Raw genomic sequence first — 20,334 nt, 5'->3', positions numbered from 1 at the left:
AATCCTTCTCTGGTCACAAAATATATTTATTTTTTTCAGGTTTGAAAACTAGAAAAGTGGGACAGAGGGAAGAGTGGGGGGATCTGGGGCAGTTTCCTCTTTCTTTAATTATTCGCAGTGTGTAGATCATCAGGAGAGGCAATGCTGCTGCTTATTGGAGTGAATAGCAATTGCAGAAGAATATATCTCTTTCCCTCATACACATGTTAAGGTGCCACTTGGAAATAAAAGTACAGTTTGCCGCCTGGACTGAAAAATAAAAATAGGATCTAGGTCACCCAAAAGGGGAAGGACAAAAGATGACAGGCATTTCTAACAAAATTTGCAACTGCTGGGTTGATACAAGGGGGGAGGACATGGATACAAAATTTGCATCTGCTGGTTTTCTTTAGAGAGAGATAATTTTGAGAGCAATACAGACACGTGTATGTAATAATGATTGCCACTAAACAACAAGTCTTCAGAAGTTGTGGATGCTCCATCCCTGGAGGTTTTTAAGAAGACATTTGTTGATAGCTATTTGTCTGGAATGGTATAAGGTCGCCTGCAGGGGTTAGACTAGAAGACCTCTAAAGTCCCTTCCAACTCTGTTATTCAGTTACCTTCTCAGTTTATTATGCAGCTAGCTAGACCAGGGGTATCCAACCGTGGCAACTTTTAAGTCTGGAGGACTTCAACTTCTAGAATTCCCCAGCCAGGGTTGGAGACCCCTGAGCTAGACTATCCGTATTCCTGGTTCTGTTTAATTATCAGCCCTTCTTCCCAAAAGTTTGCTGTCCCTGTTGATGATCCATTCTCAGATTTTCTTGTCTTTGTTTTCAGTGCTTTTCAGTCACCTGAGTTCTCTCCAAGGCAAAGATGACAGAGTTGAATGGATTTTACACACTTTGAGTATTGGACTTGGGGGGAGGGGGATCCCTATTTTAACTATGGCATACTTAAGGCTATATTAAGGCTAATTCAGAAACCATCCACTATGGGGTTATTTTATATATTTTTGGTTAGGAAATAAAATATAAAATGTATGCAATCAAGCCAAATTTCAGGATGTCAGAGACATTTGAGGTAATTTGATTTTGAAACCCATTTTCTTTAAATATCCCATTTAAGATGAATAAGGAAATAAAAACACTATGAGTATGTCACTTCTTTGAAAGTGATTTTTTTACTTTTTTAAAAATAAGTCCAAGTTTTATCATTAAGTGGGCAATAAGGCTACTCTGAGAGGCGATTATCTACCCTGTTGTATTTTTTTACTAGATGAAGAAAGGTGCTTGTGAATTTTTTCATGTATCAAAATACCAAAACTTTGGCTACTTGATCTGGACTAAATGGGAGTATCATTTATTATTCATTTGCAGGCAGGAAAATATCCTTGTCCTAGATCAGGGGTCGGCAACCTTAAACACTCAAAGAGCCACAAAGGTCCTAACTGGAAGCCCCCTGTTCAACTCTGCAATCAACTTAAAGTCCAGTTCCCCCACCATCGAGTTTCCTCCTAGTGCAGTGTCCTTTTTCCTTTACCTGTCCTAACCGAAAGGCCTATCAATTGTAGAGCCGAACGGAAAACAAATGGTCCCTTGCCATAGAGTCACCTCCTGGCACACTGTGTCCCCCCCCCCCCGCCCTAACTGAAGCTCCTCTCAAAATTGTGGTGCCAACTGGCGACAGGGAGCCGCAGCAGAGGGGTGAAAGAGCCACATGTGGTTCCAGAGCCACGGGTTGCTAACCCCTGTCCTAGACTCCAAATGTTCACCACAGCTGCAGTGGCCTAAAGATGGAGCTCTTGACTCACAGTCAGGAGGTTGTGAGTTCGATCCTAGGTGGAGGCAGATGTAGGGTCTCCTGCTTGGCCAAGGGATTGGACTAGATGACCTGCAAGGTCCCTTCCAACTCTGTTAATCTGTTACCTCCTTACACCTCTCTCCTAGTATTACATTTCTTTGTGAATACCTTGATTCGTAATCAATGCTCAATAAAGCCTCCTTATGGGTCAGTACACTGGCTGGTTTGTTCAGTTAGGATTACAAACCTAGTCCAAATTCATGGGCTGTCTCAAATATAGAGCATTTAGTCATGCTAGTACCAAAATGTAAAAAGTTAGAGACATCTGGAAATCTTTCCCATTACATAAATTTTGAGGAGACTGAAAGCAGAGCCTTTGCCCTTATTCAAATAGACATAAATATTCTCTCCATCTTCATGAATCCATTGGGATTAGTTTTCTTTCCCAACAGAAGTTATTTAGAAAATGCAATGCTGAAAAGCAGTTCTTGCTGGGTTTAAGCAATTCTCCCTTGCGGTCTGAAGAAGGCTGTATTGTAAGTCCGTAACATAACACCCAAAGCCCAGCTTCCTTTGATTCTTCCACATGGAGGTCTTGAAGTACAGTATTATTAACCAAAATATATTGCAGAGATGTTTCTCTTTTCCTTTGTTTTCTTGGAAAGAGCAGAGATAGTAAAAAAAAAAGACAGCAAGAATTAGAAATGGAAGTTGATATTGTATGTCTATGAAGATTATCAGTCATCCAGGCCATGATTGTCCCAAAGGTGCTTTTTTTTTCAAGAGGAAACTGGACTTTCTTGCTATCATATGGATTTTACCTAAAATGCCGGAAATAAGGCACTGCAATTATATAGTAGACGCCTCATATGCTCAAGTTATTTCTATCCTTGGAAGCAAAGAATAGGACATGTAATCCCTATTCCGGCTATTAATGTAAGATTACTTGTCTAGAGACTATTTTTTAAGCAAAGGACAAAGGACTTTTACACACACATACAAAGTTCATTTTTAAGTGATCTACGGATTGGATAATAAGTTTTTTTTTCTGTTAGTCTTCTAGATCTACAAAATACTTCCTTTCTTGCAAAGATCTTCTCCTCTACAAAAACTCCTGCAGGCAAAGACATCCCATCACAGGATGGACCAAGCAACATTTAACAAGCATGGGACCACAGCAAGCATGGACAAAAACTGATTTTTGATTTCTACAGGTAGACAGAGGAAAGAATGTCATCCAGGGATGGACTGCTGGGGGTTCGCACAGGTTTCGGAGATCCTCTAGCGAAGATTCTGTGTGGTTCAGCGAACATCCAAATCCCACTCCTGGCTGGCCACGCCCACCCCTCCCCTCCCCATGGCCCAGTCATCATGCCAGGTAAGTGCAACCCCTGTACAGAGGCTCAGGGAGGGGGGGAAATGGGCCTACTGAAGGTTTCGGAAGTCCAGAAATTGATCTGTTTCTGGCCTCCGGATGGCCTCCGGAACCCGGGGGAAGCAGTTGTTGCCCTCCTGGAGGCTTGAGGAAAGCCTCCAGAGCCTGGGTAGGGCAAAAAATCCTTTCTCCCCCCCCCCCCATGGTGCAGGAGGCCGACTAGGTCATGCCCACATGGCCACACCCAGCCAGCAACAGGGCAGCGAACCCGTTGCTGCAATTTTTGAAGCCCACCCGTGATGTTATCATGGTTTTAGCCTCAGGCAGAAGATGGCTGGCTCTGAGAATTAGCAGGTGTTACGTGTAACCTGGAGAAACTGATAACATGGGAAAGAAAGAAACTTAGAAGCTTCTGGAAAAATTGTCTGTGTGGAAATGTTTTGTGGAAAAGCAGCTTGGAGATTGGATCTCCGCACCATCATGCAAGATGACTCTTCATCAACCTGTCTGATAAAACCTTATGTTGAAAGCAGTTACCTAAGAACATGTCAAGGGTAGATAAGAGTGCTTAGTAATAATTATCATGAGGAATAAGAAACCCACTTGAAATTACATTTTTCGCTAAGCTGGTGATCTGATGACAAGTAGATGGTTGAATGAAGTTATTAAATATGTACAGAAGAGCATTATTAATGGATTGAGAATACTGTATTAAATATGTAGAGATGTTTCAAACTATGCAACATTAGTTTGTATTGATTAACTCTTATTGCATTTTTCAACATACAGCTATAACTCAGCAACATCTGTTCATTCCTTTTGAATAGCCTTCCATACAGTGAGACAATAGCCCTCTCCATAAATCTTTTCCATTCAGTTTTAACCCAACTCTATTATCCATCCAGGTCTTTGGATTTTTATTCCGCTGAGGGGACAAGTTCACAACTGTAATAGAATATTCTGTTATCATACTGAGATATATTATGTGAAATATATTGATCATTAAAAAACAAAATAACTTCCACATCTTCCACACAATTTTTCCCTTAGGTCCACATTGCCAGAATCAGACATAGGATTTTTTAGAGGGAGGGAAGAAGTTAAGGAAGTAATAAATCTTTGCCACAAAAAGTGTCATAGCAGCCAGTGATTGATTGTGGGAGAGAATTTTAGATTAGTGGCAAGCTATATACTTAAAATCTTTTAGGTGATCAGGTGCCAAAGCAAGAAAAAAGGTGTAAAACAGTTCCATCAGGATTTTCTGAGGACTGGGAAGTTATTTCTGAAACATGTTAAAATTATTTTAGGATTTGGGCTACAATTTTTGAGTCAGTGGCAAGAAGCCATGGTTAATTGTTAGCAGCTGTGATCTGGAAATCATGAAAAAGGGAATCGTGATTGCATAAATCACGTTGACCTCAGATGAATCTCCTTAAACCTGTGGTCCTTAATTATGATGGAATTTATTTATTTATTTATTTGTTCATTTGTTTATAAAATTTATGTAGCTGCCTACTCGTTCACAGCAACTCTTAATACGTATCATTTCAATTATTCTGCAAGCTGGGATTGATCAGTGGCTAAGACACTGAGCTTGTCGATCAGAAAGGCCAGCAGTTTGGCGGTTCAGATACCTAGTACAGGTCTCCTGCGTGAGCAGGGGGTTAGACTAGATGACTTCCAAGGTCCCTTCCAACTCGATTACTGTTTACATCTGGGAAAGGTTTTCACGAGCCCATATAATGGCTTTCCTCTCTCTCTCAGAAGGGTGGCATTTTATGTTAAGAGGGGGGGGGAAACTTCTGCAAGATGCATATGTTTCATATCAGGTCACAGTCTTTTTAAACTGAATGTTAAATACTTAAAAATTATGTTCAAGATAAAAGTGGGAAGGAAGGAAAAAGATGGGGAGAGAGGAGAGAAAGAGAGGCACTTTGTATTTATTGCATGTACTTTGCATATCTGCTGAGAAAATATTTGCTATTGTGTTTTTCTTTTTTAATTCACAACTTTTGCTGCCTTCCTGGTTTATTTCTGCAGGTGGTTTTAAAAGGCATTTCTTAGAGAAAATAATCAACTACACGGGTAATGGCAATATCAGGTAAAGTTGAACTGTGAATGTTGGGTAGACATAGGTTGGACAAGGGAGATGCAGAAAGGCAATATCAGCATAATATATTTGCATAATACATCTTTCCTAATTAAATGTTATCAACTGTATAATAGTTTTTGGTCCCTTCCCTCTGCTGAAGTATATAGGAGTTGATAAGAGATTGCTGTTATATGCATATCAGTATCAATTTCAATTTCTATATCAAAGATATAGTAGGAAAATCACACAAACTTTAATAGTTTTATATTTATCCACATTGTTTATATTATTACTTTTTAAATACATACTGCATATCTCCACTAAGGCCTATCAATGCTCTGCCAAGAACGAACATACATACATACATACATACATACATACATACATACATACATACATACAGTAAAGAGAGAAAGATATTATTTCTTCTGGATGTGCTATCAGGAGCTACTAAATCTATCGACTGCTATTTCCAGAATGCAGCTTGCACATTTATTAGACTTTCTCCTCTTTTAAATTTTCCCTGATTTTGGAGTTTGACATACCCTGATTTTGGAGTTTCCTATTTCCTGAAAAGTGAACCACTACAGAAGAAGCTCACTATTATTACAGTTGTCTTTAGTAGGTTCAATATGTCAATAAGATATAATTTACAAGATTTCAATTCATTTCGTTTGACAAGGTATAATATTGAATTGTAAATCAGGTTGTGGCACTCAAGTTGACTCCCTATTCAACTGAAGCTCAAAAAGAAAATCTTGGGCTAATCCCAGTCTCAACCTAGCCTGTTTTCCAAGATATTCTAAATATTAAACAGATGTGTAGTGACTGTATCCCACATACCTGTTGACAAATTCACACATATCCCACTGCTCCCTCTGTCAGAGATACTGTGGAAAGGGTTCAGTTTTTTAAGAACAAAGCATGAGTGAACTTGGGAAAAGCCTAGGCAAAATTGGGAGTTCATCTTCTTATCAGGTAAATGTTTCCCCTATCCAGTGGTGTCCAACTCTAAGGTGCGGTGCTCATCTCTGTTTCTTGATCAAGGGAGCCAGCATTGTCTGAAGACATTTTCTGAGGGTTATGTGGCCGGCGTGGCTATATGCCAAAGGTGCATGGAATGCTGTTACCTTCCCACCAAAGTGCTACCTATTAATCTGCTTGCATTTGTATGTTTTAAACTGCTAGGTGGGCAGGAGCTGGGGCAGGAACAGAAGCTCTTCCCATTGGGTGGCATTTGGGTTTTGAATCTGGGCTGTCAGCTTTCCATCTTCTTAGCAGCCTATGAGTAATCAGGAATTGCCCTGTAAATATGAAGAAAGTCCAGGAAAAGGAAGTACATGAACTCTTGCTTTAGACTGGGAAAGCTGGCTAGGAGAGAAAGAGAAGCTGGGTAAGCTGGACCTAGACGCTTCCCTGATCCTCTCATCCCAGCAGCAGCAACCTCGCACTCTCTCCTCTCTGTTAGACCCCTTCTTCAAATGGGATCGCCCAGCAATGGAGACGGAGAGGGAGAAGGGGGCAGTGGCAGCCGCTAGCATTGAGGGGAAAGTGCCACACAGAAACAGGAGCACAGAGAAACGCTGCCCCCTTCTCCCTCTCCGCCTCCATTGCTGGGCGATCCCATGCGGAGAAGGGGGCTAGCAGAGGGGAAGAGTGTGAGGTTGCTGTTTCTGGGACAAGGAGATCTGGGACACGTCTGGGTCCGACTCACCCGGCTTCTGTTCCCTTTGCAGCCATCTCTTTTGGGCCATTTCCAGGCTGTTTTGGGTCTGAAAAACGGCATGAAAACAGCCCCCCAAACAGCCTGAAAACAGCCTGAAAAACGAGCGGGGGCAGCCGGTGGTCCAATTTGCCGGTTTTCTGAACTGTGCAGAATCGGAACAACCGGTTTGGGTAAACCGGTCCAAACCGGCAGCAGCCCACTTCTGCATTGTAATAATTTTTACAGTCACTCAATGTGTATAAAAAGTAGGTTGGTTGGATAGATACATAGTTGTGCTTACAGGAATTCAGAAGCCTAGAGACAGGGATTACAGATTTCCTTAATCCATTTGTTATAGCTTAATTTCTCCATGGAAGCAACATGCTTTCTAGTAAAAGAGCATGTTGTTGTGAGTCATCAGTCAAACCCAGAAAGGTTGTAACTGCCCCCTTAGTCATATGGGCAAGCATGTCCCATATGACTGAGGACCCAGCTTGTTGGGGGCAATATGCTGACTCTGTAAACCACTTAGAGCAGCTGTAAAGCACTGTGAAGCAGTATATAAGTCTAAGTGCCATTGCTATTTCAGAATTCTTCTCACTCATAATTCTCTGATATTAAACAGTGACTTTTCCCAGTGGTCCAAATTAACAAATAACTGGAATGAGTTAGCAGTGACACCTGGTGTTAGCAATAGGTTTGTGCAGCAATCTCTCCAAGGGAACGCATTATTCTTTCTTACAGATGATGGGAAGCGATTAAAGAATATAAAATGCAGAAAAATTCACAAGCGTTAAAATTGAATAGTAAATGTTTATTCATTTTATTGCAGGTAGTTACAAGAGCAGAAATAAAAGGTTTATATTGTCCACTTCTCAAAATACATTTTTCTTAAACTTAAAAAAACAAACAATACTGCTTTGAGGATGATGTCAATTGTCTTCCTCTTCCAAGTAATGAATGATGATTTCCATTGTTGATGGCTATATCTACTGTAGCTTTTCACTTTCTCTTATTTGAACAGGTATGAGGTTATTCATGCAGGATCAGAACTCTGAAATTTATTTCTGTGTCCTCATAGAAAACTAATTTATGCAGTTTCTCTTGTGCTTCAAGGAGCAGTTAACAAATAAAACAATTATGAGAAAGAAAAGGCATTACTTTCCTGCCAAATGTCGTCCCCCCCACCTCCCCAGCTGCTGGCCACAAAGCATGGCAATGATTATCAGGTTCAGGTAACTTCAAAAGGTTAGGTTCAGATGGGATTGTAGTTCAAGCCACCCAAAAGCGCTGTGATTATAAAAACATCCACAGATTTTTTTAAAAAAAAATCTCAAGAAAACAATATTGATAGACACAAAGTTCATGTAATACTCTTCATTACCGGCAGCTCAGTTAGCTTAGCTTAGGTAGATCTGCTTTGGTTTAGCCTGGCCTTTCTCAAACTTTTCACCTTCCAAGTAAATTTCAACTCTCAGGGAACCTCTGCTTAACAATTATCGTATCTACAATTCATGATATGTCAAACATCAAAATGGCAGGCTGTTTTCTGTCACAATTTCTTGGGCAAGAAATTTCTTTGTGAGTTAAAAATGTTTTCTTGCAATACTGGAGTTTTTGAGACTCCATTCTCATCTATTGATTGTTCATAGATAGGAAGAAAAATATATTTTCCAGGCCCTTTCCACAAGAGAAGATTGGTAATTGCCTAAGGAAACATAGTGTAGCTTCAAGTTCAAAAGACAGCTGAAGGCTGCTTTACAATCCTTAAATTCACCTTCCATCAGCTACTTTGCAGAGTTTTATGCACTGGAGCTTGTTCTTTATGTCTTATTTTGATTTTGCCAAACAGTGAAAAAATTTGGAGCGGTGCAATCTCCAACAAAGCTTTCTTATTTTTTTATTTTTTTTTTGATTTTGCTGCAAGTCTGAGAATGGAGAAACTTATGTTCTTTACTCTAAATAAAAATGGTACAGTGGGTGACCAAGATACAATGTAGGACTTACTGCAGCTTTTTCATCTATCAGATAGATAGATAGAATGATAGAGATAGATAGATAGATAGATAGATAGATAGATAGATAGATAGATAGATAGATAGATAGATAGATAGATAGATGATAGATAGAAGATAGATAGATAGATAGATAGATAGATAGATAGATAGATAGATAGATAGATAGATAGATAGATAGATAGATAAGCAGGCAGGCAGGCAGGCAGTTTTCCCCAAAATAAGACCCGGTCTTATTTTATTTTCAGCCCCAAAATAAGACCTGGTCTTATTTTCAGGGAAAGTCTTACCTGCTTAACTTAGGCCCACCGCAGCTGCGCCTCCCATGACCTGACACCTGTCGTGATGTTGCCAGATGCCGCATCACTTGTTGTGCTGGTGCCGCTGCTCATGGCGAGAGGCTGCTTGGTGCCATGTGCCATTGCGCGTGCAAGCGGAAGCACCAGCCTAATGAGGCTCACAGCATTCTGCGAGTAGCAGCACCAGCGCGATGAGCCATGTGGCGTCCTGCTGCGAGCAGTGACATTGGTGTGATGTGCCATGTGGCATCTGGCTGCAAGCGGCTGCAGAAGTCAGACAGCAGTACGACAGGTGTTGGGGCATGGGAGGCCTGGCTACGGCAGTCCTAAGGTGAGTGTGGGCACATGGGGCAGCTCTATCCCCTCACCCCTGCCCTAGCTTGATTTTTATGCCTGCACCTCATCCCACCTTGTACAACAGATGGTGGGCAGAGCTTAACTGGGGCTTATTTTGGGAGTAAGGCTTATTATTAAGCATGGACCTGAAAATGGGGCTAGGGCTTGTTTTCAGGGTAGGTCATATTTTGGAGAAAACATGGTAGATAGATAGATGACAGACAGATAGATAGATAGATAGACAGAAAGATAGATGATAAACAGACAGACAGCTGCATAAAATCAAGATCACATGAAGTATTAGTGCCGCTTTACCAAACCCTAGTAAGACCACACCTGGAATACTGCAACCAATTTTGGTCACCATACTACAAAAAAGATATTGCAACTTTGGAAAAAGTTCAGAGAAGAGCAACTAAGATGTTCAAAGGCCTGGAGACTATACCATATGAAGAATAGCTGCAGGTTTTGGGTCTGGCTAATCTAAAGAAAAGAAGAATTAGGGGTGACATGATAGCAGTATTTGTGGCGCCAAGAAGAGGGAGTCAAATTATTCTCCAACACAACAGAGGGCAGGACAAGAAACAATGGTTGGAAACTAATCAAAGAGAGAAGCAACCTGGAATTAAGAAGAAACTTCCTAGCAATGAGGACAATTAACCAGCTTGTTTTCAGAAATAGTGGCACTCCATTACTGGAGGTTTTTAAGAGACTAAACAGTCTCTGATAGATGATAGATAGATGGATGGATGGATGGATGGATGGATGGATGGATGGATAGATGATAGATAGATGATAGATAGATGATAGATAGATAGATAGATAGATAGATAGATAGATGATAGATAGATAGATAGATAGATAGATAGATAGATAGATAGATAGATAGATAGATAGATAGATAGATAGATAGTTAGTACTTTTGGGCATTGACACCTGGTGACTGCATGAAGTAGTCTGCAATTTTCTTAGGAAGATTTTTGGAAATGGGTTGCCATTGCCTCCTTCTTAGGGCTGTACTAGAGTAACTGGCTCACCTTCGCTTAGCTGTTATGGTCTGACAGCTCTTGATTTTTCTTGTATTTTTAATTATTTTTCAATCATTTCCTTAGCACTCCAGCACCTGAATTCCCTTAGGCTTATTTTCTTCATATCAATTGTTGACAGTTAGAACTTTATTTCCATAAATAACAGCCTAACATTCAGTTGTGAAGAAAATAGAGAGGAATGGAGGTTAAGATCTAAAAGTTCCTCCTAACAGAAGCTCTGAACATCTATACATTTAATTGGAGACAATAAAGGGCAATCTCATTATATTTTTATAGGTGTTAATTATTTCTCTTCCTTTTTCTTTCCCTGCTGTTTACCACTGCCTCTAAATTCACACTGGTATGAACTGTTTGCTTTTGTTTCCAAGTGCAACATTAAGCAGGGAGATGGTAGGAGTTGGGCCAGATAAATCTAGCTGCGAACAAAATATATACAACCATATGTACACGTGTTTACTTTATGTTGCAATATCACAAAAGCTAATAGATTCCAAAAGAATTGTAAAGGAAAACCTGGAGGGAGGGAATTGTAAATAGATACATCCCAAATGTGTCTCTTTAAATAAATGACTGGCAGTCTGGCAAACACAAGCATTTTGACTACATAAAACAACACATGCACAAACTTTAAAAAAAGCTTGTTCATGGCACATGGATACTATTTTGAGATAATTCCTCAGTGGAGGATTGTTTATTTTGTCGCCTTTTGCAGAGTGTAATGAGTGACAGGGACAATACATCTGATATATAAAAATAATAAATGTAAGAACAAGCATTGCTTTGTAGACTGAAATATCTTACCATCGTTTAATTTTTCTCTACATGTGTGCTTTTCTGCCATTAAGTCTTTGATCTTGTTTTATTAACTTTTTTAAAAGCTTTTTAAAATTTGAATTGGTTGTTTTTGAATGGTGTTTCAGTGTTTGGATTTTATTATGTACAGTACCCAGAGTTACTATAATACGTCAGATGGGGAGCTACAGGGGTGGGATTTAGCCAGTTTGGATTGGTTCAGGTGAACCGGTAGCTCCAACGATCAGCTGAGAGAAAACAGGTTAGCTCCGATGATCAGGTGGGCCTGCCCACCTGCCCCTGAGTTATCCTGGCCTATATTTCCTTTGTTTGAAGCCCAGCTGATAGGCGTGGCAGAGCGGATTACCATGCCTTGGCTGTTTTACTCACCAGGGCTGAAGTAGGTGATACGTTTTTGAGCTGTTTTCAAATGCAATGCGTGCGTGCAAAGTGCATGCTCAGCAAACTGGTTGTTACATCGGTTGAATCCCAACACTGGGGAGCTATATAAATGTGATTAAATAATTTCTTCCATGTTGAAAAAAGTATATGGAGCGTATTCTAGATGGCGTCTATACAATTCAATGAAGCTATAGAAATTAACTTAAACTATGTATCAAATATCGCTTTATCCTTCATTTTTTATAACTTCCAGATCAACGTTTGGATAAAGCAATTCTACAGAAGGATGCATCACAGAGAAACAAAGACTCTTTCAGAGAAGTTCCTATCTTTCTTATTCCATCCTTTTAAAATTCCTGATTTTTGGTAAGGATTTTTAAGTTTTCAGAATACAGGTAGTCCTCAACTTACAACCACAATTGGGCTCCAAATTCATTAAGAGAGACAATTGTTAAGTGAGTTTTGCCCCATTTTACGGCCTTTTTAGCCACTGTTGTTAAGTGAACCATTGCAGCTGTTAAGTTAGTAAGACAGCTGTTAAGTGACTCCCCCATTGACTTTGCTTGTCAGAAGCTTGTAAAAAGTGATCACGTGATCCCGGAATACTGCAACTGTCATAAATATGAACTAGTTGCCAAATGTCTGAATTTTGATAAGAGGACAATGGGGTTGTTACAAGTGTGAAAAATGGTCATAAGGCAGCTTTTGGCTCAGATGGAATGTGATGGGCAGATTTTTCATCCTGCGTATGAAAAATCACCATAAAAATTATCAAACTCAGAATAGTCTGAATGTGTTCTGACTATGTGAATCTGACACAAAGCAGATTCCTTGTCCTTTTTTTATTAAGCTAATGTGAATTCTTCTCATTCACATCCAGCAAAGTCCCAGCAGTCTTTCAAGGGTGAATTTACAATCACAGACTTTATCAGGCTTGGAGAGTTGCCAGGCCAATATCTTCCAAACACAATGCTGTACAAGAAAATACTTGGCAAGGAGTCTCTGAGGGTCATGAACAAATCTTCACACTAATTAAGCGAACCAGTTGCAAACCCCACTCCCCTTTCACTCCTCTTTATTCCCTATGGGAGGGGCCATTTACCGTCCACCTATGCCTTTTCTCCCGAGTTGGCCCTTTTTCCTTAACTGTTTCCTTCTCCTGGCAGCTCTATGCATACGCACATCAAAAACAGGCTCCAGCTGTCCTTCTGCCCCACTGATGTCTGTCTCTGAAGGCAGCTGATAATTGTCGGATGGCCCTGGCTCCATCTCTGCCTCCGACGCAGATCACTCATCAGAGCCTTCCACAGACTCCAGGACTGGCCCATGTTCCTCCCCAAACTCCTCACTGTTTGAGTCTGCCATCAGCTCCGCTGGCGGGCCACAACAGAATGTATATATTGAAGCAATCTTTTTACCTCAGCAATTGAAATTGTTTTCTTTAAAAAAAAAAGGGGAATCTATAAAGGTGGTACTTCCCTCATTAATTTTCTAGAATTTACCTTGGTTTCTCTTATAGGGATTTTGTTTCTTATACAGAGAAGAATTTCCACCTACAATCTGAAAGATGAAGGCTTTGCCACTGATTTATGCCTCAGGGAACTCATTGCTTAAATGAAACAAAGCATCAATCACTTGGATTGCTGACCCAATATTTAAAGTTTGCTCCCTTCAATAACGTAGAAGTTGAACATTTGGCGGGGAGTGGGGAAGGAACGAAGGAAATGCCGTTTTCTAGTTTTTCATCTTTAAGATTGTCATGCAGTTAAGAACTGAAAATCAGTAGCGTGAAGAGACTTCTAGGTAGTCCTCAACTTACAACTACAATTGAGCCCAAAATTTACGTTGCTATGTTGTTAAGTGAGTCCTGTTCCAATTTGCAAACTTTTTTGCCGCAATTGTTAAGCGAATCCCTTCAGTTTGTTAAATTAGTAACACGGTTGTGAAAGTGAAATCTGGCTTCCCTGTGAACTTTGTCAGACGTTCACAAAAGGTTAATCACATGATCCTGGGACACTGGAACAGTCATAAATTTGAGCCAAGAATCTGAATTTTGGTCATATGATCGTGAGGAAGTTACAATGGTCATAAAAGTCAAAAACGGTCATGTCACTTTTTTTCAGTGTGGTTGTAACTTCAAATCGTCACTAAAGAAATGGTTGTAAGTTGCGGATTAGCTGTAAATGTGCCTCCAAACCACTGACTTTGATTGGAAACCATAGTCCAGAGGAATACAAACACACACTTATAAACATGGGGAAATTACACAACCTAACAAACAATCTAAGACCTAACCTTGTAAATCTACAAATGCTTATTCAGGAATCTATATTCAACCAGCCTATCGTTTTGTAAATTTACACACCCAATCTCAATTTGTATTTCCACAGTTAATTATGGTTCCATTTATGCTTTCTGTTATTAGCTTTTCAAATAAACTGAACTTTGGAAGGAAAAAAAATCCCATTATCTTTTTTCCAGTTTATTCAGACTCCAACATTACAAGCAGTGGAATGTCATGGCATTTCAAAGGCCAAGCACAATCACTTTGCTCTATCAAGCAGAGAATTTCCTACCTTTTCAGTTTGGGGTTGGCTGATGAAAACATTTGAATGTAGAAGAGGAGAAACATTTCCTAACCAACATTCTGCTAAATTTTGATCCAAATGAATATATAGTATTAATATTGTCCAAAATGCTGGGGTCCAACTGATTTCTTGTACTCAATTATATCTGATTTTATTCACGAAGAGAGAATAATACAAGGATTGTGCCAGAAGAAAACATTTACGTATCTACTCCATATGTCTCCTTTTCTACACCTACAGAAATTAGGCTTCTTATATGTTCTAACTGTAGGCTATAAATACAACATAAGATAGTTCAGTTACATTGAGGGAAAAATATCCTAGAATGTTTCAATGTCACTTCCTCATTATGCATCCTCAGTGTTTAGTGAAGTGCTTACAAACATTTTTTTCTCCCATTCAGTCTTGTTTGTTTGTTTGTTTGTTTGTTTGGATTTATATGCCGCCCTTCTCCAAAAGGACTCAGGGCGGCGTACAACATTAAAAAACATACATCCCAAAAGTTTAAAAAAAATTAAATCCATATCCAAAAAACCAAATCGAATTTAAAAGACAATACATTAAAAATAAGTTAAAAATTAACAGGCCAGGCCGGCTTGCTGGAAAAGCCAACTTTTTAGGGTGCGTCGGAAGGACCGGAGGTCAGGGATTATGCGAAGCTCCGGGGGCAGCTCATTCCAGAGGGAAGGCGCTCCCACAGAGAAGGCTCTCCCCCTGGGGGTCACCAGCCGACACTGTCTGGCCGACGGCACCCTGAGGAGGCCAACTCTGTGGGATCATACTGGACGGTGGGAGGCTACTGGTGGCAGTAGGTGGTCTCGCAGGTACCCTGGGCCTAAGCCATGGAGTGCTTTAAAGGTCATAATTAATACCTTGAATCGCACCCGGAAAACAACCGGCAACCAGTGCAGGCTGCCTAAAAGGAGTGTAACATGGGAGCACCTAGGTACCCCCATGACAGCCCGGGCGGCCACATTCTGGACCAGCTGAAGCCTCTGGGTGCTCTTCAAGGGCAGCCCCATGTAGAGAGCATTGCAGTAGTCCAGGCGAGAAAGGACGAGGGCATGAGTGACTGTGCACAGAGCATCCCGATCCAGGAAGGGGCGCAACTGACGTACCAGGCGAACCTGGTAAAAGGCCCCCCTGGTCACGGCCGTCAGGTGTTCTTCTAAACTAAGCCGCATATCCAGGAGGACTCCCAGATTGCGAGCCTTCTCTGAGGGGGCTAAAAATTTCTCCCCCTATTGTAAAAGATGGAACAAGATGTACAAATCGGGATGACGGAAACCACAGCCACTCAGTCTTGGAGGGATTGAGCTTGAGCCTGTTCCTCCCCATCCAGATCCGCACAGCCTCCAGGCATCAGGACATCACGTCGAGGGCATCGTTTGGGTGGTTTGGGTTAGAGATGAAAAGTTGGGTATCATCAGCATATTGATGATACCGTATCCCAAAACCACGGATGATCTCACCCAGCGGTTTCATGTATATGTTGAACAGGAGGGGTGAGAGAACCGACCCTTGGGGCACCCCACAAGTGACGTGCCTGGGGTCGATCTCTGCCCTCCAGTCAACACAAACTGTGACCGATCCGACAGGTAGGAGGAGAACCACCATAAAACAGTGACCCCCACTCCCAACCCCCCGAGTCGTCGCAGTAGGATACCATGGTCGATGGTATTGAAAGCCGCCGAGAGGTCTAATAGGACCAGGACAGAGGAACAGCCTCTGTCCCGGGCCCGCCAGAGATCATCGACCAACACGACCAATGCCGTCTCCGTGCTGTACCCGGGCCTGAAACCCGACTGAAACGGATCCAGGTAGACAGCTTCATCCAGGTACTGGGGAAGCTGACGTGCTACCACACTCTCGACAACCTTTGCTACAAAGCGAAGGTTGGAGACCGGACGATAGTTGGCTAAAGAAGCTGGGTCCAGGGAAGGCTTCTTGAGGAGTGTCCTCACCACCGCCTCCTTCAAGGCGGTGGGAAAGAACCCCTCTCTCAATGAAGCGTTGGTAATCACCTGGAGCCAGCCTCGTGTCACCTCCTGGGAAGCCGAAACTAACCAAGAGGGTCACGGGTCCAGCACACAAGTGGCAGCACTGAGTACGAAAAGGGCGATGAGGGTCGGAACGCGCGATCGCTCTTAAACAGCAAACCCGCGTCCTCCGAACATCATTTGGCCCTCGGCCCCCACCATATCTGCCTCTCCCACAAACAGTAGAGATGGTGAACCCTCCAATGGAATGGCTTAGCGTCTCCCCCGGAATCCCAACCCTTCCTAGCCCTCCCAACCCACGCCCATTAGTTAGCTCTGGCCTGTGCCCTGGCATACTACCCCCCCAAGCCTGTCTGAGCCATCCGAATCAAACCCCCCCCCTTAAAATTTGGTTTAAAAGCCCCTGTAAAAAACCCTTAAGAAGTCTCTTCTTCGCATGCTAGTCTTGTCTATTCTTCAGGACTGCCTGGACAAGAAGACCCTGCAGGGTTTTTTTGGCAAGCTTTTTAAAAAGTGGTTTTCCATTGGCTTCTTCCTAGGGCTGGGAGGAAGTGACTGGCCTAGAGTCACCAGTTGGCTTTATGCCTAAGGAGGGACTAGAACGGGTGTCAGGCCTGCAGCCATATTCCCTTTAGATCTTTGGCCTGGCACACTTTCTATTATTCTACTATGCCTTTTCTATTATGGGAAAATGGGGGGAGGAAATTGTACAGAGTTAAATGTTATATAGCCAAAATAAAATTCCTTTCTAGAAAACCAAGGTTGTCTCTGCACCTCTGTACCTGACCAGAAGTGGATGGGTGGAACTACCAGCATGGCAGTGGAAGATTGGACTATGTGATGGACTTGTGGGTCTAGGGGCAAGATTGTGAACTTTCAACTTTCAGGTTTTCCCAGATGTGCCAACGTGGCTCTCTTAATAAATTGGAACTTTGAGCAATACTTTGCCTTGGACTCTGATTTAATTTTGGATGTTATTTGGAACACTGACAACTGGTGTGTTTATGGTGTGATGCCTTAACCACCGCAACAAACTGGCTATCATGTTTAAAAAACATAACCATAATATACAAATCATGTATTTAACCACACATACAAATGTGAATATGTTTTATTTCCACTTTCTGTAGTTACAGTTTGACAGAAATCAAGTATGGAAAGCAGTCAGTATTTTTAAAAAAGTTATTATTTTAAAATACTACCATATCTGAGGCAATCTTACCAGGACATAGAAATGATGTTGTTAATCTCTGAGCAATTCCAGAGAGGTAAAACTTAAAAAAAATACCTGATTCTATTATTGTAGAGATACCAAGCTGGGCTACAAAAAATCTAGATGGCTGGTAAGTGGAAAGAGAGAGAAAGAGACAGAAAACATTTACTTTCCTCCGTCATCTTTTGGTTATTAGTATTTTGCACCACAAACATCTTACATTTAATTACTGAAACATATGAAAAAAATCTAAAAGGCACTTGTGCTTCCAAGCATTAATAATATAACCCAAAAAAAAATCCCTTCTCACCAGAGATAATACAGTTATTTATTTTAAAAATTGCACTTATGTCAACTTTTTAAAAATATTAACAGAACAACTGAGTCTTTCTGCATGGCATTAAACTTCTTGCTTATAGTGTCTTCAATTTAGAAATACATAGAAATCTCAGAAAAAACAAAATGGCAATGTTTTCTAAATTAAAATAGAATAAAATAGAAATAGTAATGGTCTAATTAAAACAAATCAGTGTTTTTAATATCGATGATCTGTTAACTCTTATCGGGTGTGCTGCGAATACAGCAAATATTTCCTTTAATCAATAATAGTCTTTAATTCCAAACAAAACAGGTTAGGAACGGTCCAGTTATTATGCAAATATGCTAAATAAGAGACGTTATCTTCAACAGCAAAGCATTACATATTTATTGAAAGTTCAGTGTGATACCAATTTCCTCCATTTATTTTCAAAGTTTGGCATTGAATTGAGCCATCAGTTTTTCCAACCTGATGGCTAAGGCAACATCTCCCCTGATTGTCAGCTTTCCAGACATGAAAGCCATCGTTGGCTTTAATTTGCCTGGGGGAAAGAAAGGATAAAATACATTAAGCCATCATAAACATTTGAGATATGTTTATATTTCCGCGGTGGTGCAGTGGTTAGAGTGCAGTACTGCAGGCTACTTCTGCTGATAACCGGCTGCCAGCAGTTTGGCAGATCGAATCTCAACAGGCTCAAGGTTGACTCAGCTTTCCATCCTTCTGAGCAGAGGAGGGTTGCTCCCAGTTCGGCTAAACCAGTAGTGGCCCAGAGCAGCTGAGAGCGAACTGGTACGGTGGCTCTTATTGGCTGCCTCGCCCGCTTGCCTGCACTCTATACCTGTTTTATGGCAAAAGGCATGCAGGCACAGTGTGTGATGCCTGCGTGAGCCCCAACAATCAGCTGGTTGTTGCAGGGGTGGTGGATTTCACACAGCGCAAGTCAGGGGTGCGCGTGAACGGAATACGCAGATACGCAAACAGCAAACCAGTAGTGAAGGTAACGCAGCAATGCTACTGAGGTGGGTAAAATGAAGACCCAGGTTGTTGGGGACAATATGCTGGCTCTGTAAACCGCTTAGAGAGGGCTGTAAAGCACTATGAAGCGGTATATAAGTCTAAGTGCTATTGCTAAATATCTCCCTCCCTGAATCCTTCTATTGAATTTAATAATAGCACCTAGGTAGTTTTTCAGTAAATACATCTCCTTACTTTAAACAGAAGTGGTATAATATGAGATTCTGTAATTTTTTTTCTTTACTAATTTCATTTAACAAATGGCCAAAATCCATATCTATATGATACTACCAAAATGACCTAAAAGGATATATGGTCTTTCAAGTTCTCCAGAAGAATTCTAGATGTCACCCCCCAAAAAAAAACAAAAAGGCAAGAAATGCCAGCATGAAACTCTAAATATCATGACATTAAGCCTGCTGGTCAAAGTTAAGCTTCTAGTCTAATTTTTAAAGTTTCTTCTTTCTTCCCTTTCTTATATTTTTGGTAACATGTTGCCTAAAGATGACCTCCAAAGCTCCTTGAAAGCTTGAAAAGTCAACCCTGCTGTAACATTTTGGTTGCTTTTAATAAAGATATCACTAAAGTTTGGATTGATTTTCTCTATCTCCCAGTAGGGATAAACATGGCTATAATTGTTTTTATTTAAAATGATAGTTTCCTTAACATCTCAGGCAAATAGCACATGAAGAGGACACAGAAAATGTACACTATAACTATTCACTCTAATTTTTTCCATGAAAGTGCTCTGAAACAAGCACTTTGTGTTTTCAATTAAACAAAACTTCAAACATATTTGTTTGAAGCAAAATACAGTAATCTGATTTGAATATTTTGTTAAATCAGAGTTTACTATAAACACACTTGACCGAGTGTGCCGAAGCTAAACCACAATTAAATATACCCACCTTGCTACTTAGCACAATGGTGTTAACTACCCAAAACCTGTGCCAAAACAGCACAAATCCAGTAATCCAATTACAATCCAGTAATCCAATTGCTTATGATCTTTGACAGCTTGAATCCAGGCAGGGATTATCTTCAGATCCAGGCAGGGATCCATTCTTAGGGTACCCTTCCTTGATGGAAGATATACAAAATGTTTTTCAAAAAGTTCCTTTACCCTCCATGCTGAGTTTAGTGCCATCAGAAACACCGGTGGGCTGCTTTTCCAGTTTCCGGCAAACGTGAAGACCAGCTGGCTGGCATGCCGGAACCCGGAAGAGCAATGAGTGCCGGCTTGCATGCCCAGAGAGATGGCTCTGCATTCCACTTCCGGCATGCGTGCCGTAGATTTGCCGTCATAGCCTTAGATCCTGTCTGTGACCCAGAGGATGATGGGTACAA

General features: G+C 41.0%; 1 protein-coding gene and 1 long non-coding RNA gene across 2 annotated transcripts in view; one reads left to right on the top strand and one right to left on the bottom strand.

The window, feature by feature from the left end:
• Positions 1 to 20,334, top strand: part of LOC309386015 — a 35,831-nt gene that overhangs the window by 1,035 nt on the left and 14,462 nt on the right. Inside the window, exon 2 of the long non-coding RNA XR_014174331.1 lies at positions 3,000 to 3,163. This is a non-coding gene — a long non-coding RNA (uncharacterized lncRNA). The remainder of the gene's footprint in view (positions 1 to 2,999; positions 3,164 to 20,334) is intronic.
• The window catches only part of HSDL2 (hydroxysteroid dehydrogenase like 2), a 48,143-nt gene continuing 45,342 nt past the window's right edge, over positions 17,534 to 20,334 (bottom strand). Inside the window, exon 11 of the mRNA XM_081940913.1 lies at positions 17,534 to 18,511. Within this exon, the coding sequence (XP_081797039.1) occupies positions 18,399 to 18,511 (113 nt within the window). The 3' untranslated portion in view covers positions 17,534 to 18,398. The remainder of the gene's footprint in view (positions 18,512 to 20,334) is intronic.

This window comes from Natrix helvetica, assembly GCF_964273705.1.
Source record: "Natrix helvetica genome assembly, chromosome: 2".
Classification (NCBI taxonomy): domain Eukaryota; kingdom Metazoa; phylum Chordata; class Lepidosauria; order Squamata; family Natricidae; genus Natrix; species Natrix helvetica.
The sequence above is the reverse complement of the archived record's forward strand: the minus strand, read 5'-3'. Positions and strand labels throughout refer to the sequence as shown.